The 17719-nt window shown below is 40.3% G+C and overlaps 1 protein-coding gene across 17 annotated transcripts in view; it reads right to left on the bottom strand.

The window, feature by feature from the left end:
* The window catches only part of CADPS (calcium dependent secretion activator), a 474516-nt gene that overhangs the window by 249119 nt on the left and 207678 nt on the right, over positions 1-17719 (bottom strand). For all 17 annotated transcript variants that reach the window (XM_053219142.1, XM_053219145.1, XM_027039150.2 and 14 more), the window contains exon 4: positions 12714-12794. In XM_053219142.1, the coding sequence (XP_053075117.1) occupies positions 12714-12794 (81 nt within the window). The remainder of the gene's footprint in view (positions 1-12713; positions 12795-17719) is intronic.

The following is a 17719-nucleotide window of genomic DNA, read 5'->3' as shown; positions in this document are numbered from 1 at the left end:
GGATGTCATTGGGATGAAAGAGTCAGCCAAGAGGTGATGGTATGGGGTGAAGGGGAATGCCAGAAAAAAAAACAACCCAGTAGATGCCCTGTGACACATGAAGTAACAGAGGCATGTGTAGAGTACAAAGTTCACCAAGGAATCTTATCCAGTTCACATGAGTGAAATCAACTTGACTTTGAATCCTGGGTCTACTGCTTACTAGTTGGGTGACTTTAGACAGGTTTCTTCCCTGTGAATTTTAGTTTCCATATTTGAAGTAGGGATAAGAAGCCTCGTACAGTTATTGTGAAGAGTAAAAGGTAAAAACAAACACCAATACTTTTTGACTATATATAATCAGCATATATATACCACATGTATGTATATACACATATATGTATACATATATACATACACATATACATACATGCACACACACATATACATATCCATATCCATCAGGTACCATGCTACCACCACCGCTGCTGACAATAACATTACCAATCATAATGACGGTGACTATCATAGAGATCATGATGCTAGTTGGCTCTCACAACTGTTGTTTGTGTCCCGGACACTAAGTAAACACTTTGCATGCTTTACCTCACTTAATCCTTCCAACAACTGAGGCTAGTGCTATCATTTAGTCCCAAATTCTGGAGGAAAATGATGCATAGAAGTATATTCAGTAATCAGTAGCATGGAGTGTGAAACCTCCATTGGGTTTTTTTGTTTTTTGTTTTGTTTTGTTTTTTTTTTTTTGGCTATATTTGTAGCTACCATACCATAGAGAAGAACTATCTGGCTCCAAATGGCAAAGAGCCAAGGTAAACCCTAGGGGGCTTCTCAGCATCGCGTACCCTCTCTGCGTTGCTTTATCTCAGTGTTCAGCACAGGACCGATAAGAGCCGAGCCCTCCACAGCAGTGACCGTTCCACTATGACCAGTCAATGTGGACTGTGTGTTGGTGGGCATGGGGTGAAGTACAGGGAGTGATGAAGAAGGGAAGGCGTGTTAAATGAGAGAAAGAAGGTCCTGGTCAATAATTTGTAAAAGTCAGCATGACGCACATTAGAAGGTGCTTTGGGCATAGGTATGATAGCTTCCAGGATTGGCTTCTTTCCCCAAACCCGTCTTTAAGTGGTTTGGCGTTACTTCCTCAGCTTTTATGAATTAGATGGACTTCCCTTCAGTTAACGAACTTCAGAGGCTCTCCTCGGCATTTAGATTTTTGCTTGGACTCAGATTTTCCTGCGTGGGTTAGCTACCTCCCAAGGTCAGAGTCAGGGAGATGCTCCCCACACACATTCTTTCAGGTAGAAAAATCAAACTAAACCCTAGTGTGTCTGGACACTGTATTAACCTCATGACTCAGGGTGAATGCCAGGTACAAACAATTAATTTGTAAGCTGGGGGGTAGTATCATTCTCTGGTAGAAGAAGAATCCATTTTTATCTGATTTTTGACAACGCGTGCAGCAGAACTTTTCCAAGAGGGAAATATTTGGATAGTGTTTCCTTCCTGGGGGCACAGTCTCATCAATGTTTGCAGCAGGACCATGGTATGAGATGGTAATTTTGCTCTGTGGAGAATAGGGGTTTAAATAGCAACTCCACATTTAAGTGATAGTTTGAAAAACCAATGCTGTTTCACTCCCACACCTCTGCCATGAATACTATAAAAACTGTATTATTGATCGTATATAATTAGCTCACGAATTCTGGAATTTTACCTCAAAATGTGGCCAAAAGAATTGGCAAATATCACAGGACCGCTAATGCCACAATCTGTCTGTTTAAGCTCCAATGTCAACTTCTGACGACACAATTTAAATAACGTAGACTTAATTCCTAGGTGAAATTTGGGGACATTTTAATATCACCATGAGAGGATTTGGGAAAATGTTTGAACAGGGATTAAGAAGCCTTTTCTACCACATTTAAAAAAAAAATGCATTCAGATCTCCTCATGGAACTTTTAAGGCAGCATGTCTGATGTTCACAGTGACAGCTCCAGCAGCCATCTCTGGTGATTTGTGGGACGTTAGTGTGACTGATTCGACAGATTACAGTGTAGGGTTGCGGTGGAGGAAACCTGCCCTGTATTGCCTCCCTTCTCTTCTAGGAAGAAGGAACACACATAAGCCTTTTGTACGCGTGTGACAATGACAATGCTGCCAGCAGAAACACCGGGGTCCTTACCACCTCTTTTCCAGATTCCAACGAAATGAAAGCAAAAGGATACAGAACTCCAGGAGCCAGTTCTGCCTGACGCTATTGCTTCGTTCGGCCTTCTGGATAAACTGAAGGAAATCTAAAGTTTAGTGGAAAGAGAAGGTAGTTGACTCGAGGGGCAACCAGTCCTGTCCTGGTGTAACTAGCTTCCTGCCTGTCATATGACTACTAGAAACAAAACAAAACAAACAGACATGATACTTGGAATTAGAGCACTCAACTTTCTACTTCTGAGCTAGGTGACCTTGGGCACATCACTTAAACTCTTCCATGTGCTGAACTGGGGAGAATCACTGAAACTCCCAGGATTGTAACTGCTCTAAATGAGAGTTCACATGAAAATGTACAGCCAGTGTGCAAAGCATTTAATGAAGGCTGAATGAGCAGAGAGAGAGAGAGAGAGAGAGGCTAGGACGAGGTAAGGTAAAGGCCTGGTTGAAAGGCATCTTGGATCTTCGCAAAGATTGGGGTGATGGAAAAAATGAGGATGTGTATTGGTGAAGGCATTTTTTTTTATTGAAGCGTAGTTGACATACAATATTCTATTAGCTTCAGGTATACAACATAGTGATCCAACATTTATATACATTACGAAGGGATCACCGAATAAATCTAGCTATCATCTGTCACCATACGATGTTATTGCAATGTTATTACAATATGTGCTGTACATTCACCCTCATGTCTTATTTATTTTATAACTGGAAATTTGAACCTTTAAATTCCTTTCCCCTATTTTCCTCTCCCAGCAATCACCAGATTGTTCCCTGTATCCATGAATCTGTTTCTGTTTTGTTTTTTTTGTTTTTGCGATTCCACACATATGTGACATCATCATATGGTGTTTGTCACTTAGCATAATACTCTCTAGGTCCATCCATGTTGTCGCAAATGGAAAGATCTCATTCCTTTTTAGGGCTGAGTAATATTCCATCATGTATGTGTGTGTATACATACATATATATGTATACATATACATATACATATGTATACATATACATATGTATACATATGTATATGTATATGTATGTATGTATATATGTATGTATCCACACACAATATACACACATGTATATATATACAATATATGCACACTACACACATACACCATATCTTCTTTATCTGTTCATCTACCAGTGGACACTTGGGTTGCTTCCTTACCTTGCCTATTGTAAATAATGCTGCAGTAAACATAGAGGTGCCTATGTCTTTTCAAATTAGTGTTTTTGTTTTCTTCAGGTAAATAATTACCTAGAGGTGGAATTGTTGGATTGCATCGTAGTTGCATTTTTATTGTTCTGAGTAACCTCCATACTGTTTCCCATAGTGGCTTGACCATTTGCCACCTACAGGACACAAGGGTACCCTTTACCCCACATCCTCATCAACACTTTTATTTCTTGTCTTTTTGGTGACAGCCATTCTAACAGAGAGGTGATACCTCATTGTGATTTTGAAATGTTTTTCCCTGATGCTTAGTGATGTTGAGAATCTTTTCATGTGTCTGTTAGCCACCTGTGTGTCTTCTTTGGAGAAATGTCTATGCAGGTCCCTCTACCAGTTTTGTAGTTGAGTTGTTTGATTTTTTGATATTGAGCTGTGTGAATTTTTAAAAAATATATTTTGGATATTAACCCATTATGGATTCTCTCACTCACAAAGATCTTCTTCCATTCAGTATGTTGTCTTTTTGTTTTATTGATGGTTTCCTTTACTATGCAAAAGGTTTTTTAGCTTGATGTACTCCCATTTATTTATTTTCGCTTTTGTTGCCCGTGCTTGAGGAGTCAGATCCAAAAAAATATTGCTTAAAATGATGTCCAAGAGCCTTCTGCCTATGTTTTCTTCTAGGAGTTTTATGGTTTCCAGTCTTACATTTAAGTCTTTATCCATTTTGAATTTGCTGTTCTATATGGTATAAGAAAGTGGCTCAGGTTCATTCTATTCATTAACTATCCAGTTTTCCCAGTACCATTTGTTGAAGAGACTGTCTCTTCTCCATTGTATATGCTTGTCTCTTTGGTTAAAGACTAAATGACCATAAAAGTGCGGGGTTATTCCTGGACAATCTATACTATTTCACTGATCCATTGTGTGTGGTTTCATGCCATACTGCTTTGGTTTCTGTAGCGTTTTAGTATAGTTTGAGATCAAGGAGTGTGATACCTCCAGCTGTTTTCTTCTTCTCAAGACAGCTTTAGCTATTTGAGGTCTTTGTGGTTCCATACAAATTTTAGGATTATTTGTTCTAGTTTTGTGAAAAATACTATAGGTGTTTTGATAGGTATTGCACTGAATGTGTAGACTGCCTTGGGTAGTATGGACATTTAAACAATATTAACTCTTCCACTCCATGAGCAAAGAATACCTTTCCATTTATTTGTGCCTATCTTTCATCAATGTCTTATAGTTTTCAAAGCAACAGGTTTTTCACCTCCTTGACCAAATTTATTCTTAGGTATTCTATTCTTTCTGTTGCAACTGTAAATGGGATTGTTTCCTTAATTTCTCTTTCGGATAGTTTATTATGTGTGTATAGAAATGCAACAAGTTTAGGCATATTAGTTTTGTATCCTGCAACTTACTGAATTCATTTATTACTTCTAAGTTTTTTGGTGGAGTCTTAAGGGTTTCTACACACAGTACTATGTCATCTGCAAATAGTAGCAGTTTTACTTCTTCTTTCCCAATCTGGATGTTTTTTATCTATTTTTCTTGTCAGATTTCTGTGACTAAGACTTCCAATACTATGTTGAATAAAAATGGTGACAGTGGACATCACTGTCTTGTTCCTGATCTTAGAGGAAAATTTTTCAGCTTTTCACCACTGAATGGGATGTTAGCTGTAGGTTTGTTATATATGGCTTTTATCATATTGAGATATATTCCCTCTGTACCCATTTTTTGAGTGTTTTAATCACAATTGGATATTGAATTTCATTGAATGCTTTTTCTGCATCTATTGAAACGATAATATAGTTGTTCCCTTCTTTGGGTCAGTGTGATATATCACATTCATTGATCTGCAGATACTGAATCATCCTTGCATCCCTGGAATACATCCCATTTGATCACGCTATATGGTCCTTTTACTGTACTATTAAATTCAGGTTGCTTATATTTTGTTGAGGACTTTTGTATCTATGTTCATCAGGCATAATGGCCTGTTATTTTCTGTTTTTGTGGTATCTTTGGTTTTGATATCAGGGGACTGCTAGTCTCACAGAAAGAGTTATGAAGCATTCCTTTCTCCTCAGTTTTTTGGAGTAGTTTGAGAAGGGTAGGTATTAACTCTTCTTTAAATATTTGGTGGAATTCACCTGTAAACCATCTGGTCCTGGAGTTTTGTTTTGGGAGTCATTTGATTACTGATTCAATTTCATAAATAACAATCAGTATATTCAGCTTTTCTATTTCTTCTTGATTCAGTCTGGGAAGATTGCATGTTTATAAGAATTTATCCCTTTCTTCTAGGTTGTCCCATTTGTTGGTACATAATCATCTGTAGTAATCTCTAATTATCCTTATTTCTGTGGGTTCAGTCGGAGCTTCTCCTCTTTCATTTCTGACTTTATTTGTTTGGTCCCTCTCTCTTTTTTCTTGATGAATCTGGCTAAAGGTTATCAATTTTCTTTATTTCCTCAAAGAACTAGCTCTTAGTTTCATTGATCTTTTCTATTGTTTTGTTTTAGTTTCTACTTCATTTGTTTCTGATCGATTTTTATTATCTCCTTCCTTCTATTAACTCTGGACTGTTCTTTATCTAGTTTCTTTAGGTGTTACAGTTGGATTGTTTATTTGAAAATTTTCTTGTTTCTTGAGGCGGGTCTGTATCAGTATAAACTTCTCTCTTAGAGCTGCTTTTGCTGTGGTCCATAGATTTTGTACTGTTGTGTTTCCATTTTTATTTGTTTCAAGGTATTTTAAATTTCTTCATTCACCCACAGGTTGTTTGGTAGCATGTTGTTTAGCCTCTATGTGTTTGTGTTTTTTAGTTTTCTTATAGTTGGTCTCGAGTTTCATACCATTGTGGTCAGAAAAGATACATGATGTAATTTCAATCTTAAATTTATTGAGACGTGTTTTGTGGCCTAACATATCATCTCTCTTGGAAAATGTTCCATGTATCCTTGAGAAGAATGTATATTCTGTTTTTGGAGTGGAATGCTTTGTATTCATCTATTAAGTCCATCTAATCTGAGGTATTTTTTAAGGTCAGTGTTTCTTTATTGGCTTTCTGTCTGGATGATCTCTCCATTGAGATAAGTGGGATGTTGATCTCCTACTATTATTGTATTACTGTGTTTCTCCCTTTATGTCTGTAAATGCTTGCTTTATGTATTTAGGTGCCTCTATGTTGGGTGCACAATTATTTATAAGTGTTATATTCTCTTGTATTGATCCCTGTATTATTAGGTAATGCCCTTCTTTGTCTCTTTGTTAAAACAAAGAGACTTTGTTTTAAAGTCTCTTTTGTCGGATATAATTATTGCTACACCAACTTTCTTTTCCTTTTCTTTTGCATGAAATACCTTTTTTCCATCCTTACATTTTCAGTCTGTGTTTGTGTTTAGATCTGGAGTGAGTCTCTTGTAGGCAGCATATAGATGGGTCTTGTTTTTCTATCCATTCAGCTACCGTATGTCTTTTGATTACAACATTTAGTCCTTTTACATTTAAAGTAATTACTGATAGATATGTACTCATCGCCATTTTGTTGATGGTTTTCTGGTTGTTTTTGTAGCTCTTCTCTCTTCCTGTCTTCTTGCTCTCTTCCCTGGTGATTTGGTGACTTTCCTTATTGTTATACTTGGATTCCTTTCTCTTCATTTTTGTGTCTACTATAGATATTTGGTTTGTGGTTACCATGAAGTTCATATATAACATCCTACGTATATGGCACTCTATTTTAAGTTGATGGTTGCTTAAGTTCAAGCACATTCTAAAAGTACAACATCTCCTCCTCCCCCCATTTATGTTTTTCACATAATACTATACATCTTAATATTTTGTGTATCCTGGATTAACAATTGTAGGTCTGGACAATGTTATTACTTTTCTCTTTTCACCATACTCGCTATGCAGGTGGTTCATCCACTACTTTTACTATACGTTTACCTTTACCAGTGAGATTTTTTCTTTCATAGTTTTCTTACTTCTATTTAAAAACTTTCTTTTCCATTTAAAGAAATCTCTTTAACACTTCTTGTAAGGGGCTGGTTTGGTGTTGATGAACTCCTTTAGCTTTTACTTGCCTGGGAAACTCCTTACCTCTTCTTCAATTCTGAGTAATAATCATACTGGGTAGAGTATTCTTGATTATAATTCTTTTCCTTTCAGCACTTTGAATATATTGTGCCACTCCCTTTTGGTCTGTAAAGTTTCTGCTGAAAAATCAGCTATGGTCTTATGGGGGTTCCCTTGTATGTAACTAGTTGTTTTCCTATTGATGATTTTAAGATCCTCTCTTTGTCTTTAACTGTTGACACTGATTATAATGTGTCTTGACGTGTGTCTCTTTGGGTTCATCTTCTTTGGGACTCTCTCTGATTTCTGGACCTGGATGCCTGTTTCCTTTGTCGGATAGGGAAATTTTCAGCCATTGTTTCTTCAGATAGGTTTTATGTCCCTTTCTTTCTCTCTTTTCCTTCTGAGATCCCATAATATGAATGTTAGTACACTTGATGTTGTCTTGGAGGTCCCTTAAATTATTAATGTTCTTCAAATTCTTTTTCCTTTTTGCTGTTCTGATTGGGTGATCTGCACTACCCTATCGTCCAGGTCGCTGATCCATCCCTCTGCATCATCTTATCTGCTGCTAAGTCCCTTTGGTGTATTTTTCATTTCAGTCATTATATTCTTCAGCTCTGATGGATTCTTTTTTATATTTTCTATCTCTTTGTTGAAGTTCTGGCAATGTGCATCCATTCTTCTCCTAAGTTGGGTGAGCATCTGTATGACCATTACTTTGAACCCTTTATCTGGTAGATTGCTTATGTCCATTTCATCTAGTTCTTTTTCTGAGGTTTTGTCTTATTCTTTCAGTTGGAACGTATTCTTCTGTCTCCTCATTATGCTCAATTCTCTGTTTATTTCTATCTCTTAGATCAGTTATGCTTCCCAGTCTTGAAAGAGTGGCTTTATGCAGAATGTGTCATATGGAGCCCAATGCAAATGCCCCTAGTCACTTGAGATAGGTGCCCTGGGGGTGGGGGTAAGTCTATACTCTCCTGCTGTGACTGGGCGACAACCCACTGTTGTGCATCTGATCTGAAGTACTGGCTGTCGGCCTAGCTGTCTGTAAAGCCTGGCTCGAGGGCTGCAGGTATGTTGGTGGGTGGAATTATTGTCCTTTTGGCTGTGAAGTCCTGCTGAGGTGCAGGGTTGTACAGGGCTCTCAGTGGGGCACATCCCCTGACATAGCAGTCTGGAGGGAGGATTCCAAATTGCTGCCTACCAGCACCAGGATTAGCACAGCAGAACAAAATAGGAAAATTGGCTGCAGCCAGTGTCTCAGTCCCCAGGGAGAGGCTTAGATGTCTCCTGCCTCACTGTCTGATGTTCCAGGATTAACAAGTGGGTCTCCTTCACCCGTGGTCTACGTGCTTATCGATCTCATGCGTTTTGTACTGGTTGCTGGGTTGAGTGAGTCTGTATGTAAGCCCTTTAATAGCAGTTTCGCTTTCTCTACAGTTCTATAGTTTTCCTGAGTGAATTCCCTGTTGGTTTTCAAAGCCTGGTGTTTTGGGGGCCCATCTATGGGTTGGGTTTCCTGATGTGGAGCTCAAATCTCTTGCTCCTCAGTGATACTTTCTACATGGCTGAGATTCTTCTGATTTGAGTGACATGCCGCACCTAGGGAGTGGTTTCTTCCTTAGTGAGACTGTATCTCTGCCCCTTCTACCTGTGTTAGTGCTGTCCCTTGTTGTGGGGGCTCTGCTCATCCAATTTCTAGGCTCTCTTCAGAGGGGACAATTCCACATACAGTTGTAGATTTGTTGTGTCTGTGGGAGGAGGTGAGCTCAGGATCTTCCTACGCCACCATCTTGCCTGTCCCCTATCCAGGAATTTCTGGTTATGATATTTACAGGAGCTGATGTTCAGCCATATGGGTTGAATTGCACACTCTCACTAAAATTCACTGTGGTGCCAGAAATAGAAAAATCAGGGTATGCTAAAAAAAAAAAAAAAGATAAGCAGGGGTGCTTTGCTGGAATATCCCTTCACGAACTAGTCAATATCTAAAATCTCAATATTTTGTTTTAATTTTTGGCAGATATTGTTCAATTTTCCTCTGTATTAGCCAGCCTAGTTTAGGCAAAAAGAGAATTTATATTTCTCGGAACCCAACTAAACCGAGGGAAAAGCAGTTACACAGCTGAGGCTCAAGAATAAGTGTAACCAAGGACTTGAACATCCTGGGAATCTCAGTATATTCCCTGTCTCCGTCTCTCTCCGTATGTTGACTTCATTCTTTCACCTTCTTTTCCCTAATGGAAGAATTGAACATGGCTGTAGACATCTTTCTAGCATGAGAAGACCCAGCCCTATTGGCCTACAGCCCACAGTCCCCAGAGAAGTAGTTCATTGGTTTAGTTGCATCAGGGATCCATTGCTGGACCAACCAGAATATGGTCATGGCAGGCTGGGAACTGTGATTGGTTCCATGTGAGTAAAGAATGCATTTCCAGGACTAATTCGTTGTGGCAAGGAGACCATTGGCATGAATAAACGATGAAGAAGAAGCCAGTCCATTTCTACAAGAATAGGAGATATTGGTGGGCAGACTCACTCATAGAAATCCTCAATACCCTAAATGTTTGGGGGATACTCCATATACTTTGAAATTATTCTCCATTCTCTATAAATAATGACCAAGATAGATTTACTTTAATTGCCTATTTCATTGTCTAAGAAAGTCTAGTTCTAAGTTGTCAATAATACCCTACTTGGGATCAGAATATCTAGTAGTATGGTCTGGGGAGAGAGTTCTTGGACCTACTGTTGTTCATAGATGAGGAATTTGGCTCACTAGATAACAGTTGTTCATGGTCTTTTAAAAACTGAAATTAGCCTACACTAGGTTCTTAAATTATCACGTGAAGCCTCAAAATAAACAACTAAAATAAAGGTGCCATGGCCTTGTTTTTGCAGTGTGTGTGTGTGTGTATGTGTGTGTGTAATTTTCTTCAAATGAGATGAAGACTTAGTAGTTTGGTATGTAATAGGCTAAGAATGGACCAAATGACCTCTATATTCAGCATAATCTGCTGAGGAGACACTGAGTTTACAAAAGTAAATTCTGAAGCTTTATTGATGTTTTTTCTCTCATTAGGCAGGGTTTTCCAACATAAGAGCCTTTTACACTACCTTTCGGCAAATCCATAACTGCATCCTATTTTTATCCGACAGAATGACGCTACTATAAACTTTGAAGATGTCCAAAAACAAAATGCAAAATATTTCAATAAAGCTGCTTAAGCCCAAACGGGGATTTTCGAGCTTTTTGGAATCTCATTTTGGTTTCTTTTCCAGTAGAAGTCCTTTCCATGTGTCCAAGTCCTTAGACATTTTTCTTAATATTTTGTTTTCATTTTTGAGAGAGACAGAGTACGGGGGGTGGGAGGGGCAGAGAGAGAGAGCAAGACACAGAATCCGAAGCAGGCTCCAGGCTCTGAGCTGTCAGCACAGAGCCCGATGCGGGGCCCAAACTCGTGAATGGTGAGATCATGACCTGAGCCAAAGTTGGATGCTTAACTGACCGAGCCACCCAGGTGCCCCTAGACACTTCTTTCCATAGACAAAAAGGGTAAAAGCCAGGCTCTACTAATTGGCATCCTCCTAACCATCCCCACAGCCTCCTACCCTCACAGAGACATATGTCCTGTGGTTACCATAGGAACAAGTAGGATACCATTGTTTAAAATTTTGATATTTTACTCTTCATGTGTTTTTGCATTAACTATGCTTTAAAAATATTTCATTAAAATGGTATTTACCGTGCTTACTGCACTTGTGGCCCCCCACGTTTAAATTTTGTACCTTACGTGAGTACCAGGCTCACCCTTGTCCCAGCCCTCGTATTTAGACAGACTTGAATTAAGGCTCCAGGGTAGTGCCTTAACCAGTACCTATCCTGCTCAGTCTTGATTTCCCCACCTCTAAAACAAAAAGATAACTGAAATATACTTAGGGGCTGTTTTAAGGGTTAAATGAGATGTACATGTAAAGCATTTAGTATGCTTGAAACAGTCAGCACTCAATGAATTCTACTAACATTACTACTGTCGCTAATAACACAAATGACAGCAACAGCGATAATAGTGGATAACTTTCAGGTTCACAGACATCAACAGTTAAGACATAATCCCAACTCTAGAGAAACCCTGTCTACCAGGAGACTCAGAAATGTAAAAAAAATAGTCACCACTCAGTGAACTGTTACAATAAAGGTCTAAATGTGGTGTGAGGCCTCTCTCCGGGAGAGAGGAGAACTAGCTAAGCTCTCAGAGAAGGGGTTTTAAGTTGAGCACCAAAGGCTGAGTAAGAGAGTTTGCTAAAAGGAGAAGAAAAGAAAGGTCACTCTGGTGGGTGCACAGTCATTGAGGCGAGAAAGGGCCTGCTGGACCACTCCGAGGGAGACAGTCTCTGTAGCTGAAATGGGGGGTTCTGATGGGAAAGTTGTGGGAGGTGAGTCTAACAAGAAAGGATCTAAGGCTCTCGATGAAGAGCCTGGAATATCATTCTGAAGAGATTAGATTTTGTTCTGGGGGCAGTGAAGGATTCTACTGAAGGATTCCAAGGCTCTGTTTGTGAGATGTTCATGCATGAGGTTGAGAATGGCAACCGTGTGGAGGACAGACTGGAGAGGGCAGGAGTAGAGCCAGGGATACCCACGAGGAGACTATCGTGAGATCTGGGCATGAGGATGAGGGCCTGAATCAAAGCACTAGCCGAGGTGCTGGAAAGCAGTCAAGAGATCTGACCCACATTTTGGAGGCAGAATCAATGAGCTGGGCAGCTGACTGCGTGTGGGGTGTTATGGGAAGGAAGGAGGAACTGAGAACACCTAGGAAGTCCCATCTGTAGTAACTGATAGAGAACACGTGACGAGGAGCCATTGCAGGTATGCGTACACAGTGGGAAGAAGAAGAAGAAAAGGAGCTAGATTTTGAACGCATTTAACTTGGAATGCAGGGGACTATCCAAGAAGAAATGTCCTCAATAGACAGTTGGAAACATAAGGCAAAAGGAAAAGGAAAGGTGGAAAAGGGAAGGTGGGGCTTGAATATTGACTGGAACATAGAAAACATACATGCTATCTGGGAGAATTGCCCTGAGAAAGGAGGAATGAGGGCTCAGTCAAGTGATTGTCCTCATCTTCCTTCCTCTCTGCTTCTCGCTTTTATCTCTCCATGGACCTTAATAATAATCAGTGTGCTTCCTGTGTGGAACTTTGGCCTGATCCCCCAGCAAATGTCCCCAAAGCTTCCTTACCCTGGCTATTTGGTCTGCCATTTGGAGACGTCCATCCAGCTCTCGTCTGATCTGGGCTGCTTGCTCATCTGGATTGTCCAGCTGCACAAAAGCACAAACATGGGAGATGTTCAGTTTAGATCGCAAAAGCCAATAAACTTGTGACTTTGCATTTTACACGCCCCAATCTCTGTCCCCGTAGACACATTTCACTAAAAGTTAAGAATTCTGTAACAAACAAATCCAATTTGAGTGAAGTCTTAAATGAAATCCTTGCAGGCAGAGCATCACGTGGTAGACAGTTGCTAGGAAAGACACGAGAATGAGTGCACAAGAGTCACTTGAGAACTGCTGGGCAGGAGTGCTTCCAATGAGGGCCCAAGAGCACCTCTGTTTTGGTCCAATCAAGAAAGTGTTTACATGCCAGACATACAAAGAAGGAGACAGTAAAATAACTATTAGAAATGTGTGGAGCAGACATAGTGCCTATCTGTAGCGCCTCCATGGCATATATCCCACAGCTGTCCCACCCCCAGACCGTGGGAGATTAATCAATCATTGCGTTCCTTCTTTTGAGCCCTGAGACTTCCTCAGCCAGTACTCCAGATGACCACTATCACGGAGTCGGTGTTGACATCTAAGTTGAAATCTATCCTAGTCTTCCCTGGAGTTGGAGGTTTTAGGACATAAGATTCAGCATAACTAAGCAGAAATAAACTTGAGCAACTCCCTAACTTCTCTGGTTTTCCCACCTATAGAATGAAGGGGTTGGTTACATAATTGCCATTCTTACCACATCTGTCTGTGAATCTATGAAAGAGGTTGGTAAACATTTCTGTAAAGGGCCATATAGTTAATCCTTTAGGCTTTGAGAGTCATAAGATCTCTGTTGCAATGACTCAGGTCTTCGAAACAAATGTGAAAACAGACATCGTCAATCCATAAATGAATGAGCATTTCTGTCTTCCAATAAAACTTTATGTGCAACCATAGGTGGTAGGCCATAGTTGTTGATCTTTGCTCTACGAATTACGTTTCTGTCATTCAACAAACATCTTCTTTCATTGAAACACACACACACACACACACACACACAGGAATATTACTAAGCCATAAAAAACGAAACCTTGACATTAGCAACTAGATGGAACTGGGAGATGTAGTATGCTAACCAAAATAAGTCAGTTAGAGAAAGACAAATACCATGTAATTTCAGTCATATGTGGAATGTAAGAAACCAAACAAATGAGCAAAGGGAAAAAAGTAAAAAGAGAGAGGCAAACTAGGAAATGGACCCTTAACTATAGAGAACTGAGGGTTATCAGAGGGGGGGGGGCATGGGCACCAAAAAATTAAGGTTCTCTACTTATTTCCAGGTAAGCCTACAATTATCCTTCAAACTGTAATTGATTCTGTTTTGTTCAGTGATTTATGACTAATTTTATTCACAGAAAAGTGTAATAAAGAGGGAACAGTGACATTCAAATAGGATTTATTCCTCTTTATAGTACATATTAACTCACAAAAAAAAGTAGCTTAAGAAGTATCTGAATTTTCTAAGTCCCTTAGCTTTATTAGAAAAAGAATTTTTAATGTTTATTTATTTTTGAGAGAGAGAGAGAGAAAGAGAACGAGCAGGGAGGGGCAGAGCAAGGGAGAAGACACAGGATCCGAAGCAGGCTCTAGGCTCTGGGCTGTCAGCACAGAGCCGGATGCAGGGCTCGAACTCACGAACTGTAAGATCATGACCTGAGCTGAAGTCAGATGCTTAACTGACTGAGCCACCCAGGCGCCCCTAAGTCCCTTTCCTTTAAAAGCTATTTTTATTTAGAATTTTTAAAATAAAAACCCAGATCCATGCTTAAAAAAAAAAAAGAAAGAAAGAATCTCATCTATGGTACAAAATGGCATAGAAAATAAGTTATTTTTAATATGATGTAAACAAGAACACTAAAAAAGTTATAGTCATACTTTTGAAGCATTGTGCATAGTCTTTTTTGGTTGTTTTATAAAACACATAAAATCCATCTAGTTTTATGCATTTTTATCACCTTATTCAATTCATGAGTTGCCTTACCTTCTCCTTTCCACAGTTTTGAGGAGCAGGACTATTTCCTAGATCATAAAGACTGGATGACAACTTTTGGCCATCTATTCTTTTTTTTTATTATTTATTAAAAAAAGGGGGGTTTTTAAAAAATGTTTTTACTTATCTTTGAAGGAGAGAGAGACAGAGCATGACCGGGGGAGGAGCAGAGAGAGAGGGAAACACAGAATCCAAAGCAGTCTCCAGGCTCTGAGCTGTCAGCAGAGAGCCCTACGCGGGGCTCGAACGTACGAACTGTGAGATCATGACCTGAGCCAAAGTCGGATGCCCAACCGACTGAGCCACCCAGGCACCCCTGGCCATCTATTCTAAAAGTGTTCTGCTGAACAACAATCTATCAAATAGAGTTTAATAAGGGTTCCAGAAGGCCTCCAGAAGAACGGTCAGTTGAATTTGGCAAACGGTATACGTCAAAATGCACAAAATCTCTGAGAAGTTCTGCAGTAGGGAAATCTGCTAGACTGTGACCAACTTAAATATTTTTAAATTGACACTGAAATGTTTGTTTTTTGCACAGTACAGTGCCCAGAGAATGAACTGGAAAACCTGTTCCACATACATATGAAGAGAACCACACGAAAGCAGTTACGTGCTGTCCAGGAGCCCATCCATTACAACTTTCCAATAGGTGCACATGGGAAACACAGTATCTTCCATGTTGTTTTTAAGCTCTAAGGAGCTGCTTTTATTCTACTCCCTTGGGAACCCAACACTTCTTCAGCTCCAGGTACAAATCCACTGGGAACATTCAGAAATGTTTTGTTCAAATACACAGGCAGACCAAACGTCTGCCTTCTTCACTGAGAAGCAGCAAAATGATTTGGTTAGAGGATAAAGTTGGGAATTCTGTCAGAAGATACGGTGTTCACAGAGAAAGAAATGAAAAAGAGAAAACACATCCTATAGAGCTGTCCCTATTACTAAATTTTGCAGGGACATCTGGCCCTCATCAAACGTTAACTAGAGACAGCAGAGAATGTCATCAATGAAGACAAGCCGGCTAGGTCTACTCTAGGCTTCATTCATTAATTCATGGGTTCTTTCATTTACTCATTCATTTATCAGATTTTTATGGAATGTCTTGATATGCCAACAGTGGAATACAGAAAGGAACAAGGCAGACTTAGCTGGTGCCTCCATGGAGCTTAAATCTAGCAAGGACAGACAAGGTTATTCGAACATTTTGGGCACAAAAGACAGAAGACTAGCACTTACTGATGCCCAAGTCAAGCCCTGGTATCCTATAACCTATATTTCAGTGTTTTCTAAAGGGTCTCAAGAAATAGATATTAATATGCATTCTTCCAGGAGAAGGAGTCTGGGGTCAGGAAGTGCTGCTCCCTCCTGGAACCATATATGATTAAGATTCTGAGCAATTCTAGGGGCGCCTGAGTGGCTCAGTTGGCTAAGTGTCCAGGTAAGCGTCTGACTCTTCATTTTGGCTCAGGTCGTGATCTCACCGTTCATGAGTTTGATCCCTGTGTCGGGCTCTGTGCTGACAGTGCTTGGGATTCTCTCTCTCTCTTCCTCTCTCTCTGCCCTCCCCCACCCCCCCCGCCCCCCACTCATTCTCTCTCAAAAATAAACTAAGAAAAAAAGAGATTCTGAGCAATTCTAGAATAAATAAGCCTATTGAACTGCATGCAATTTGTCTTTTACTCAATTATTTGATTGAAAAGTATTCCACGGTGCAGTTTGTGAAAGAGCTTTAGGAGATTGGTACCACTATTACCCCCTGTTACAGATGAGGAAACTGAATCTCAGTAAGGTTCAGGAACTTGCTGCAGTTCACACAGCGGGTCAAGTGGTAGGATCCATTAGAAACGGAGTCGGTCTTGCCTCAAACTGAAGCTCTTTTGCTCTGCCTTATGTTGGTTTCCTTCTTAAGTGCCTTGTTTGGTTTCCTAATTGGTTCTGACAATTAACTACCTTGGCGGCCTCATTTCTGTTCCTTGTATACATGGGACAGTTTACCACACTGAGCCACCACTGTGGGGCAGAGAAATGTCTACCCTTCGTCCGCTGTCACGACTGGCTGATTTCTGCCAGGGAGGCTATAGCAGTGCCAGGGCCCTCTTGAAGAAATGAGAGCAATGGATGTGTCCTTATCCTGGCTCTGCCCCTCAGGAGCTGTGTGACCTTAAGCAAGTGACTCAACCTCTCTGTGCTTCAGGCCTTTTCGTCTGAATAATCAGTGTAATAAATCTACCTAAGGTTGTCGTAAGGATTCACTGAGACAGTGGATATAAAGTGCTTAGCCCAGTGCCCGGCATGCAGTTTCCTGAACGAATCTTCAGGAAACGGTGGCTGCTGTTTGTGTTATTAAAGAAGCCTACGGTGGCTGTATTTCTGACATGGGCCACAGTGGGGCGTCAAAGATTCAGACAAGAACGTACCAGACGGGACAGTGTCCCTCTGTGGTGTGGATATAGGGATTTGCTCTGATAGTCTGCACCTTGGAAAGGAAGGGTTCAGGGGCTCCCACCTCTTGACAAATTTCCCTGGCTTCCCAGGGCCGCCAATGTTCTCTGGGGTCAAATCCCTTTGCTCTGTTAGATTTTAGTTAGGAGAGTGACCGGAAGGCAGACACGGCTGCCCAACAGCTAATGATCCCAAGGTGGGGGATGGAAAAGGAAATGCAGCCAAAGTTCCCTCAAACAGCCTGGTATAAGAGAGACGGCCATCCTCAATCGAGGAGCTTGACAGCCCTACCCTATGAAACCCAAAAATACAGAGAGAAAACAAGTAATCACCTTTTCAAGTGCCCGAAAGAAAAAAACCCGAGAGTGAGCTTCCATGGAAACAACGTTCTGTTTACTGCACTGGCCTTTTCCACCAAGGGAAGGAAAGATCGGCTGGCCAACCAGGCCAAGGGCAAACCTTGCCGCTGACAGCTCATTAGGGTTAAAATATGTACATG

Source organism: Acinonyx jubatus, chromosome A2 (assembly GCF_027475565.1).
Source record: "Acinonyx jubatus isolate Ajub_Pintada_27869175 chromosome A2, VMU_Ajub_asm_v1.0, whole genome shotgun sequence".
Classification (NCBI taxonomy): domain Eukaryota; kingdom Metazoa; phylum Chordata; class Mammalia; order Carnivora; family Felidae; genus Acinonyx; species Acinonyx jubatus.
This window is presented reverse-complemented; position numbering and strand designations above follow the sequence as displayed.